At 37.8% G+C, this 11,662-nt stretch overlaps 1 protein-coding gene and 2 non-coding genes across 3 annotated transcripts in view; 2 read left to right on the top strand and 1 right to left on the bottom strand.

Annotated features, from left to right (window-relative positions):
* LOC103372323 (double-stranded RNA-specific editase B2-like) overlaps positions 1 to 11,662 on the bottom strand; it is a 39,920-nt gene that overhangs the window by 15,456 nt on the left and 12,802 nt on the right. Inside the window, exons 2-3 of the mRNA XM_008301932.1 lie at positions 3,214 to 3,285; positions 1,189 to 2,120 (exon numbers count right to left, since the gene is read on the bottom strand). Coding sequence (XP_008300154.1) covers positions 1,189 to 2,120; positions 3,214 to 3,285 — 1,004 coding nt within the window. The remainder of the gene's footprint in view (positions 1 to 1,188; positions 2,121 to 3,213; positions 3,286 to 11,662) is intronic.
* On the top strand, positions 9,125 to 9,206 carry trnas-uga (transfer RNA serine (anticodon UGA)). The gene has a single exon. It is a non-coding gene; the product is annotated as a tRNA-Ser (tRNA).
* On the top strand, positions 10,860 to 10,941 carry trnas-uga (transfer RNA serine (anticodon UGA)). Its single transcript has one exon. It is a non-coding gene; the product is annotated as a tRNA-Ser (tRNA).

The raw sequence follows: 11,662 nt of genomic DNA, 5'->3' as shown, positions 1-11,662 counted from the left end.
TGCTGAGAAACACTGATCAGATGATTGTCTGCAGGACAAACAGACTTCCACAGTGCCGCTTTATTGTAACATTAATTTTTCATGATTTCATACATATTTCAGTTATTTTAAACACATTTGAGGCTCCAGAGCTGTTTCTGATTTATGTGTTGGAGAATCTAAATGCAGCGTCTGCAGCTGCTCATTCAAACCTGCAGCCGTCATCAGAGAGTTTATCATCATCTTGGTGTCGATGTGATGTTTTGTGTAACGGAGGTCAGAAGAATTAATGGATAGTAAGAGCACCGAAATGTAAGAAGCTTTTGATGCGTCCTGCACAGCAGCAAAACATATTTGTGTTAAAAACTCCAGCACAGAAGGTTCATTTCTTTCTCTCTGTGGTTGTTTTAAATCTTCTTTTGTGACTTTACATCTTGTTGTGATCAATTTGTAACTTTTTGTCGTCATCTTATTTTTCTTTCAGGTCATTTTAAGGTCATGATTATTTTGCATTGCTTCATAATATTTTTTGCATCTCATTGTGATTGGTTTAATTCTATTTGTGGTCACTTTGCATCTTTTTAGGATTGGTTTGATAGTTTTTACTTCTTCTTGTGCTCACTTTGAATCTTTTAGTGACTATTTTGCGTTGCTTGGTGCTTATTTTATCAGCTTGTTGTGATCAATTTGTATCTGCTTGTGGTTATTTTACTTTTCTTGGCAGTAATCTTGAATTTTGAGGTTATCTCGAATGTTTTTTGATCATTTTGCTTCTTGTCATGACTGTGAGCAGCATATCAGGAGTTATTTACCGCCACAGATTACTTGAAAAGAGCAAAAATCTTCCCACACAGTGTCTCACATTCAGCTGGTGTTCTGGTCTGCAGCACATTTTTAAATCACTTCTCAATATGTGTCTTTTTTGTGTAGGTTGTTTATGTTATTTATTTGTCATGTGTGCCCCTTATCTTCAGCCTACAGGGACATGTTAATCATTAACATCTATTAACTGCACAAGTTCTACAAGAAACAGCCGAAGTACATATCATAAGTGTTGGACTGCAGTTTTGCTACATAGCTGAATAAATGAAGAACTCTATGTTGCCTGAATTAAAGTTGACATTTCAAGTACATCCAACATTATAAGTTACAACATTTTACAATCTGTGGGTTCAAGAGTGGTGTAGGACAGAATCCAGACGAACTCACCTGAGGTAGCTGATTTTTGGTCCTGCTGCCCTGGAAGCCCAGTAACTTCCTCTCTGGTCCCAGACTGATACCGTAGAGAGCCTGCAGGGCGGCTGCTGCTGCCTGAGCCTTGGCCGTCCTCTTATTGTTACCGCACCCTTCAAACACTCTCCCCTCCAGCCTCAACACCATCACAAAACTCCTGGCTGGCCGGCCGTGGACCCTCTCCGTCAGGCACATGTACCTGAGTCCCGGTCGCAGCTGGTTGAGCAGCGCCACCGCACTCAGGTGTTCGAAGAGTGAGGCGCTGACGGCTCTTCTTTTTGGGTTCGTTGAGGAAAACAAGTCCAGCGTGAGTCGGACAAGTCGCGTGTGGCTGTAGATGCTGGAGAAGACCTCCTGCTTTGCTGCGTTGCAGTGCAGGAGGTCGCAGTGTTGCAGCAGCGATGGTTCAAATGGGATGTCCAGTTTATCTGCTGTAAAATCCAGTTCATCTGCTGTGCTGGTGAAGTTCCCCATGGAGGCCTGAGCCTGGGAGGCGTTGGGGAACTGGATGAAGGACTGGAGAGCCACCTCCGCAGCCCTCATCTTGGCCTGCTTTTTTGTTGATCCTTGGCCCTCGTAGCAGAAACCATTAACCTCCACTCCTACGGAGAACACTGGAGCGTGCAGCGGGCCGGTTCTGGACGTGATCTCGTACCGCAGACCCGGTCGTAACTCATTCAGCTGCACCAGGGCGTTCTTCTGCGTCACGGCCCAGGAGGCTCTTTTACAAGTGGAGTGGTAGAGCAGCCGGTCTTTTCCGTCGGCCAGCGGCTGCTTCCTCTTCAGGCCTCTTGGTGCACGTCTGGGGAACGTTGTGCAAAAAGTTGATGGATGATACTTTTGTACGAGGTCACGCTCCACTTGGCTTTCATCGTCCTGATTCTCTTTCACCTCCAAGCTGCTGGTACCTGTTGAAAGATCAAAATCACATCAGGAGATGTGAAGTAACATTAAGGTTTTTAAAAAGTCAGACACTTTGGCAGATTGATATTTCTATATGGGCCACTTCACCGGGCCTCAAGTCGTGGCTATTTTGATTTAAAAAATAAGACCAATTTGTACATACATGCGTCTGCAAAGGTATATGTTGCATAACTTTCATCATCTTTGCAAATGTTTTCAGTATTTCTGACTGCACATGTTTCAGGAAACCAGAATTCAGACAGAATTCATTAAATACTGATTTATTATCTGGGGAGAACTAGGAGTTTTTGTAATTTTACCCTCAAACCTTCGCCATCATACACCTGAAGCTGTTTGAAACTTGGTGAGGACATAGACAGGATAGTGTCCAGCAGAATTAAATGATTTAATGGCTTCAGCATATGACATATTTTCAATTATTGGTCTCTGAAAATGGAAAAAAGTGCAAAATAATAAATCCAGGCTGCTATTGTGTCCCTTGAAAGTTCCTGTAAGTGTAGATATGTGGATGGATCTATATTTCTAATAAAGCCAGTCTTTGGTTGACATTTTACCAACTCTGACGTCTGTTAAATATGACAAGACAAGGATCCAGGTTTTAGATATTTACACCAAATGTTGATGTGGATTCATATGTTGGTATTATATGTGCAAAGATGTTTCCATGTTGTCTTCATGTTGAGATCTGGAGCAACACCACAGTGTGAAATATTCCAGACTGATCCTAAAAACAAATGTTAAGAAGAGAGACTGTACGAGGAGATTCTGTCATCCACATCTTTTGAATTCACTATTAAAAGAGTTTTAATTGAATAAGTGCAGATGTTTTCATCAGAAGAGCCCAAACACAGTGACAAGTCCTGTCCTCCGTCCATCTACTGTGCTCTCAGTTAAATTCTGTTTTTTAGTGTAGGCCAACTGACTGACACCGAAGTGGATAAAAATGAAACATCAATGGATGTAATATGAATGTTTTGTCAAATAGATCACTTGTAACTCCAATGTGGTAAACTTGATAGGTCACAATGTTCAACACAACTAATAATTATGTTGTGTACAGTGAGAAAATAGATTTACTTGAATTGTATGCGTCCTCGGCTGATGATGCTCCAGCATCCCAGAGCTTCAAAGGACTGACGAGGCTCCGTCCTGAAAGAGAGCATCATGAAATCATAAAACATTTTCACCACGGTATCATAGATCTAGAAACAGAAACAGCATTGATGTTTACATGTTTTATCGATAAGCTTAATCTCATTAATCAAACCAGTTTGCAGCATTCAGAGTTTCTTTGAGAGTCTTTCAGATTCTCCTCTGATGGTGTTCAGTTCTGGTTCTATTAGTTTGTTCAGTTTCCAGCCTCAGACAGTGATGGTGTGTCATCTTGGTATCAATGCTTGTCTTTTCTTTGAGGCAAGAAAAGATTCCCAAGTGTTGACATATGACTGTATTAGAAACTGTCTAGAAGGCGATCCAGGTATCTTAAGCTGCTGCAGTTTTACTCTTCAAACTATGATACATCCCATAATATTGATGTTCAACGTTGGTTATAGAGAAAATGAACAGCAACCAGATTCAATGTTTAAACTGTGACTCCTGGATGGATGTAAAACTGATCTGGTTGCAGTTTTTACCAGAACTTAAATGTGTTTTTCATCCTAAAATGTCATGTGTCTATCTGCTGTACTGATGAAGTTCTGAGGCTCAGAAATGATGGAGAAAGTCCATTAATGTGATAAGTGTGGACCTTCCTCTATGGACTTCAAGGACCTGGAACTCTGGAAATATTCATAGTATGAAGGTAAAACTCTGCACGACTTCATCACCCTGTGTGTCTGAAATGAGCCCAATTACTGTCACGATTCTGAATGTTTTTAGTGTTTTATTCTCTTCCAAACGCAGAAATGGTGGAAGTGACTGAGCTGAGAACATTTATGGTGAATCTAATGCATGAGTCCAGGGAGGCAATTAGAGTTCCCACTAAATGAACAGAGTGAAAAAAAACAAAAATTATTGAAAGGTGAAGTGATAAGAACTGAGGATTTCCAATCAAAAGCATCGAGGGGTTTAAACTGTCTTATTAATCCAGTCACATTGCCTTTGGCCTGAACAGCTTTCATTAGATTTCAAAACATCCACCAGCTGGTGCCAGTATTAACTGGAAACAAGTGGCTGATTTCAGTTTAAAAAAACACACTTAAACCTAAAATAATTCCTGCTTGTGCCAGATTGGGATTTACAGAGATATTTTAAGTGTTTTTCTTTTTCTGACTGGCGATAAATGAGTGACAGAAGGTGATGAAACGCTGTGTTAGAGATGATAATGATGAATTTTAAGTAATTTTGCTAAAAATGCAATTTCCTTCTAACAGTTTGTTTCTTTTGTTTCCTTGTTTGCAGCTTTTTTTTTTTTTTTTTTTCTTGATTGATCTGTCTTGTTGGTGTTGTGTTGTTGCTAGTAGAACAATTTCCCAGAGGTACCCTACTAAAGGGATCAATAAAATTATATCTAATCTAATCTAATCTAATCTAATCTAATCTAATCTAATCTATTTGTACCCCTGGAAACCGATAAATTGTTTAGAGAATGCAGGTTTTATGCCATTCCTACCTCCAGTCTTTGCACGAAAAATAAGCTGAATAAACTCTAATAAATCATGCTGACTCAGCACAAGGACATTAAGGTCATGACTGACACATATTAAATCACATGGAAACACTAACCAGCAGGTGTTTGGATCGCTATTTATGGTGCCTAAACAAAATGTATTTTGATGGTTCTTCTGTTTTTTTTTGTTTTGCTGGTTCTTTGTGGAAGTAAAGATCATTCTTCTATTGCATAATTTTGTACATTTTTCTAAATGGACCACACAGATAGTCAGAACCGTTGCATCTTTATAGGACAGAGCAAGAGTTTCAAAAATCTAAATAGATAAATACTAAAACACAGCTCACAGGACATTTGTAAGAATTTTCAGTCACCTTCCTTCTCAGCATGAGTCTAGTTTCGATCAATGTGACACTAAAGCAACCCGAGTTGTCAGAAACAAACTAAAACAAAAGGAGGGATTTTTGCACAAAGAAAGCTTAAACTTTAGGAACCATCCGCCCCATTTAAAAACCCAAAGTGCGTTCATTCACCTCCTTTTATGTGCAGACCTTCCCTCTGACTTTCCACATCTTCTGACTTTGGCCTCAGGAAACATCCTAATAGATGTGCGGCTGATCCCTGAACTGACCCCATTTAGTGGCCGTTAGATTTATCTGGTGTTTGTTCAGCGGAGCTCGTGGGAAACAATAAAACCCACATACAGAGATAAACACAGAAATATGACCTGCACTGGCAATTATGTTCTAAATGAAATATTAATGCGAGCCTGCTGAAGCTGTAAATATCATAGGATAACATTAAAGTAATGTGCAGTTTTAACACACTTCATTATTCACTTTTAAGGCCATAATTAAATGTATACATGTGTGAGTTCCAGGACAATAGCTGCAATTGTTTTCTGACACATTTGGTAGCATTTTGGAATAAAATAATTTTAAAAATTCTAGTTTTATAAAGACAACAAGCAGCAAATAAGAAAAAAAACAAACAAAAAAAAATAAATGTGCAGAAATCAAATCAAATGAGTCAACAAAGACAGTATCTGATATTTTAAAGTTAAACAAAGATCTCAATTAAACAGAGATATTGCTTTCGAAAACACGATAAATATAATTATGAATTTAAAAATGTAAAAAATACAAATATATGATGAATATAAGTATATACATCTATATTAGGGATGGGACTTTAATACATTAATTATGATTAATTCAAAATATAATTGAATTGAAAAAGGTTGCATTTTGTGTCAAATATTGCCGCTTGATAAAAATGCAACAAATGAATAAATATTGCAGGGCATTAATATAAAGTTACCAATCAGATTTTTCACTGATTTAAACGAGTCACTTGTTGAAATAACGTTTTGGGAACATTTTTTGTTCGGTTAACATCAACTGTTTTTACAGGAACCAGCTGTTAACATTATTCTTATTTTGGCTCCAAACAGCATCAGATTTGACCATTTTGAAAAACACAGCCCACTGCAGTGTCTTCACGGTTGTTGTGTTTCCACAGAGGGGCAGGACTTTATATTGCAGTAAAAAAAAAAAAAAAGAGCTGAGAAATTCCGAGCTGAGGTGAAATATGGATGTTTTTCAGGCTTTCTGCCTCTCTGGTGGGTAGTTTTACTGCCTGTTTGGCCTGTTTTTACAGCCGGAGATTCTGGAGGGCAGCGCAGTGCAAACTAAAAGTCATCAGAATAATGAAGAGCGCAGACTAAACTACTGTGCATTAACCTTGCACCTCGCAGTGATATCAGGCGTGTGATGCCATTAAGTGGTGGGTTGAGATGGGATGTGGATGTAATGATGTGAGTCCTGAGCTTCTGAAGGCAGGTGGAGGTTGGAGGTGTTTCAATGAGCTGCATCATCACAACTAATGGAGACATTTATTTCAGAAACAGGAGATTATGACTGTTTGTCTTTGCGTTAAACCCTCGTCCTACTTTCTGTCATTTTTTACACTTTCATTCATCCTTCACTCACAGACACACGAACATCAGCACTGCATCAACTCACATCCATTGTGATTGAACTGGAGGTCAACCAAGTGGCGACGTGACAAATTGTTTGCTTGATATACCCGCAGTCTTATTCACAAAGCTGATCTGCAAAATGGGTTTGTGCAGCAGTTTAGATGTGGATTGTGGCAGCTGGTTTTGGCTAAAAATGTAAAGCGTAAACTATGTGTGCATACATGAGTATTTTTGAAAAAAGGGATGGGGTCGGGGGAGAAGTGATACTGTACAGAACAAATGTCTGGCTCATGTCAATAATGAAAAGTTACCAAGGAAGTTGCCCTCACGTGCATAACGGAGTGTAAATATTCCGGGTAAATACACTGGAAAATAATATGTTAAGAAATGGTGGAATACTGTAACATGTAAAAACAAATACCTGTAAAGGATTAACACTTGTAGCTGATTTCAATACAACAAAACAGTGTTATTTTATGGTCACACAATGTAAAGGTGAGGATCACAGATTTTGATCTTTGTTTAGTTTTTTTTGGTTGTTTTCTTCTTCTTCTTCTTCTTCTTCTTCTTCTTCTTCTTTTAACAGTCAATGTGCAAATTAATACATTTGTTTGCAGTTTTACTAATTACGAGCTGTAGTTTAACAAAACAGTAAAAATATGGAAAATTACTATGTAATTAAATTACTTTTTTTTTTTTACTTCTCCTTAACAGATTTTTTTTCTTTTAGATTTCAACAAAAATCTATTTTATAACGAGCCTTTCTGCTGATTTAAACATAGTAAAAAATTATCATTTTATGGTTGAACACTGTAACTAGTCACAAAAAGTAGATATTTACATGTCAACCCCCAATAGTCGGGCTAAATCGATATGTTTACATACAGCAAGTGTTATTTTACAACCGATAATTTAATGCAACAAATGAATAAAACAGGTAAAGATCTAACATTTTTTGATTTTTTTAACCTACATATTAAAAAAACAAAACAAAAAACAACAGCAAATATCTATAAAATTGCTGTTATAAAGAAATATAACAAACTTAAATAACACCTAAATCAGTAAAATAGCTGATAAATGATTCTATTCTTCATATGATTTTTTATTTATTTATTTATTTTAAATAATGGCAAATACCTTTGAAATCTTTATATTTTTACTGACTTGTATGGAGTAAAAAATGTGTCATCTTATGGTCGAACATTGTAAAAGAGCCAATTAGTATTGGTAAAAATACAGATTTCAGTTTTGGGCATTATTTGAAGTTTTGACCAATTTATTTCACAATCAACAAGTACATTTCTAATAATCTTTTACACTTACAGGAACTTTCTTAGGCCATAATACCGCTCTCATTTTTTTATATTTGCACTTTCTTCCATTTTCAAGGGATATTAATTACAGGGTTGTCCTCTGCTGACGTCATTCAGTCATTCTGATCTGCTGGAAACTATTTTGTCTGTGTCCTCATCAAACATGAAATTGTCAAAATAGCCAAAATATTTTACAGAACTTTAGTTTTGGGTCTCAAATAACAAATAAGGACATAGACACAGACTGACTCAGGTGAGTGGTTTTTTTTTTGGTTGGTTTTTCTTGGTTTTTAATGACAATAAAATCAAATCCAGGAATGGGAAAGACATGAAATGACAAGAAACAGCTGTACATTGCTGCTAGTATGACTGAAATCCACTCAGGGAAGCCATGTTGGATTTTAATGCTAATGCCTCAATGACTCTCAGCTTCCTCTCTAAGCTCATTTCTTTCTATGTAATTTTATCCTCTGTTGTAAATGCATCACACAAAGTACAACAACTCCCCTTTTTTTCCCTTGAAGCCAGAAGACCACAGTTTCGAACATAAATGAGAACAGGAATCTTGTATCGCTTCATATTCTGCAATGCTTTAAACCTTATTAGCAAAGTTTCTCCATCCAGCCTCTGTTAATGAACCTTATTTAATAGAATAATGAAATTAGGCATGGCGGGGGGGAGTGAGAAGCAGCCGCTCGCTGTCCGGTGTGTGTGTGTGGTCTGACAGCTGTGGATAATCTCATTTGCTAAGCATAATTAATGGCAAGTGGTTTCATTTACTTGTAATGTGGACTGTCTTTCCTCAAGGGCAAAGAAATATGGAAACTTTTTGGATTAATTTCTCCACCGACTGCCTCAGTATCAGTGATGATATTTGTAACAGTAGATGTTTGGCTTATTATTTTCTTATTTTATTTGATTTCCTGCTCCTTTCGCACTTTGTCAAACAAAGTCATTATCATCATTATCCTTTCAGTCAGATTATTAAAAAAGAGCTTCACACTGAAAAACAGTGGGACATATGTACGTGTGATAACTGTCAGTATATGTCAGATCTGGTTGCTGACCAGTGGTTGTCCAGCAGCTGTGATGGCCGAGTGGTTAAGGCGTTGGACTTGAAATCCAATGGGGATTCCCCGCGCAGGTTCAAACCCTGCTCACAGCGTCTGATGTTCAATAACTTTGAGTGGCCTCTTCTCTTGTGCTGGTTACCTCTGTTGCTGGTCATAGTTTATTACAGTTAAGATTAAAAATAGTGTCTGCCAATCTTGAGTCTCAATCCAACGCCATTTCCCAAAATAATGCACTGTTCAAGTACTCAACCCAATGTTCTTGACAACTGTATATCTCTGCAGTATATTGAAAGCTGCATTTTGGCCTCCAGTCTGTTCCTTAATGTTCTGTAGGTGGAACCTTGTTGTAAAGCTCCAGTAGAACACTGTCTGAATGTAGTGTTAGAGGGTAGGATGTACTGTGGCTCTACAAGCTCCAACAGATGGAGACAACCTGCATTCTCTACATGAAAATGTATCAGCTGTAGTACCTGGTTGTTCCACCAGGTGGAGCCTCTTATTGTTTAATACTGTAGAGACCAGAGGAGGCGTCACTCAGACTACATGCAGTTCATGTTGTCAAGCAGAGGGCATTGTGGGGGTTTTGCTAGCAACCGGCACCATGACAAAGACTTCTGTGGAGGTTAATGACCTCCAATAGGGGCTCATGGGATGTTCCAAACTGAGATCATAGGAGACAGTGTGTTTATGTCTTTGTGATATAACTGCACTGACTTAAAATTGTATATGAAATGTTTATTGATTAAAACAGCAACATCAACATTAAGCAATTTGTGTTATCAAATGATTGATTAAAACAGGTTTTTATAAGGGGATATATTCTAAACTGGGTATGTTGCATTCTCCTTTACAGCACCTGTGTGACAGTGGATGTTAACAAAGGGTCAAACTGGGGATTTATAATATTGATAAGTTAAAAAAAAATGCCTGATCATGGATTTAGACAGTTATATTTGGAAATAGGGGCTGCAAGGTGGCGCAGTTGGTGGCACTGTTGCCTCACAGCAAGAAGGGCACCGGGATCTGTCTGCGTGGAGTTTGCATGTTCTCCACGTACAGCATGGGTTCTCTCTGGGTTCTCCGGTTTCCTCCAACCCCCCCACGACCCTAGTGAGGATTAAGCAGTGTACACATAATGGATGGATGGATGTTTGGAAATAAACTGTCAACACTGAAATACCGCTTTATTTATGAAAAACACAGGAGGAACCTATAGTCTGGACTGGAGGGGTCACAGCCTGCCTTAAAGGGACATAAAATGTGTGTGAATGAGAGACCCAAACACAAATGTTTGTTCGTTTGTGAAAAATCTGTGTTAAAGGTGGCCAAAGCCTTAAGTCTTCAATGTACAAAACCTTCTCACGAAGGTCCATAGCTGAAAAGATATTAGAATAACTCCACAGGTAGATCCTGGACTGTAAGCTATCACCCAGCAGCTGACTGTTTGCAGGTGAGGAACTAGGCAGTGTTTACATGTCTATTGGTTCACATTGTTTAGTACAACAACATGACAAGAAACTGCCCAAACGTCTGTACTGTACGAGTATCTACAATATGAAACAGTTCAATCTGCAGGTCATTCATCATGAATCTTTTAAAGCATTGCTGCTGTATTCCAGCCCTGACAGTAACACTAATCTGTTCAGGCTCCACACGAGTAGCTTTGGAAGCAAAAGTGTTATCAGGAGCTCGTCTCACTGCCGTGCATTCTGTGGCCAGCAAGCATTTAGGCGTGAGGTTACTCAGCTGTGATGGCCGAGTGGTTAAGGCGTTGGACTTGAAATCCAATGGGGATTCCCCGCGCAGGTTCAAACCCTGCTCACAGCGATGACACTACTTCCTTCACTTTAAATAGTTTCCCTTAAAACGACTAAAATCTGTATCTGTTCAAAATATTAGACCAACTGGTGGTTGCTTTCCATGTAACGATAAATACCAAAAAAAAAAAAACCTTCTTCTGACGACCTGAGTGAGCACCAGTTCAGCCAAAACACACTTTAAAGAAAACATGCTCTAAAAAAATAACGAAAAAAAGATAACAATCTGGCAGCAACGTGTCAGAAAATGTATGGTCAGAAAAACAATGGTACATTGTGATGTTCCAAACTGCAAAAAATGTTTCAAAGTCCAAGTAAATGTCTGATATTTTTTTACTTGATTTAAATACAGTAAAACTGTAATTTTACAAACACACTGTAAAAGAACAAATTACTGCTTGTAAAAATACAGATTTTTTTGGGGACATTATTTACCATTTTGATCTTTTACAAACAATGTGCAAATTATCACTTTTTCTGTAATGTTTATAGAAATTTTCTGTCATTTAACAAAACAAAGGAAAATGTGTAAAATAACAGTAAAACATTCTTAACTATTTTAGTCATTAATGTATTTAATTATTCTTTAAAATAACAAATATAAATAATATAAATATTCTTTTAAAAAACATCTGTACAATAATTGTGTTTTTGCTGATTTGACCACAGAAAAAAGTGTAACTTTATGGTTAAACACTGTATGAGAATGAATGACCTTTTATAAAAATACC

The sequence above is a fragment of the Stegastes partitus genome, unplaced genomic scaffold, assembly GCF_000690725.1.
Source record: "Stegastes partitus isolate 25-593 unplaced genomic scaffold, Stegastes_partitus-1.0.2 Scaffold1733, whole genome shotgun sequence".
In the NCBI taxonomy this organism is placed as follows: Eukaryota; Metazoa; Chordata; class Actinopteri; family Pomacentridae; genus Stegastes; species Stegastes partitus.
The sequence above is the reverse complement of the archived record's forward strand: the minus strand, read 5'-3'. Positions and strand labels throughout refer to the sequence as shown.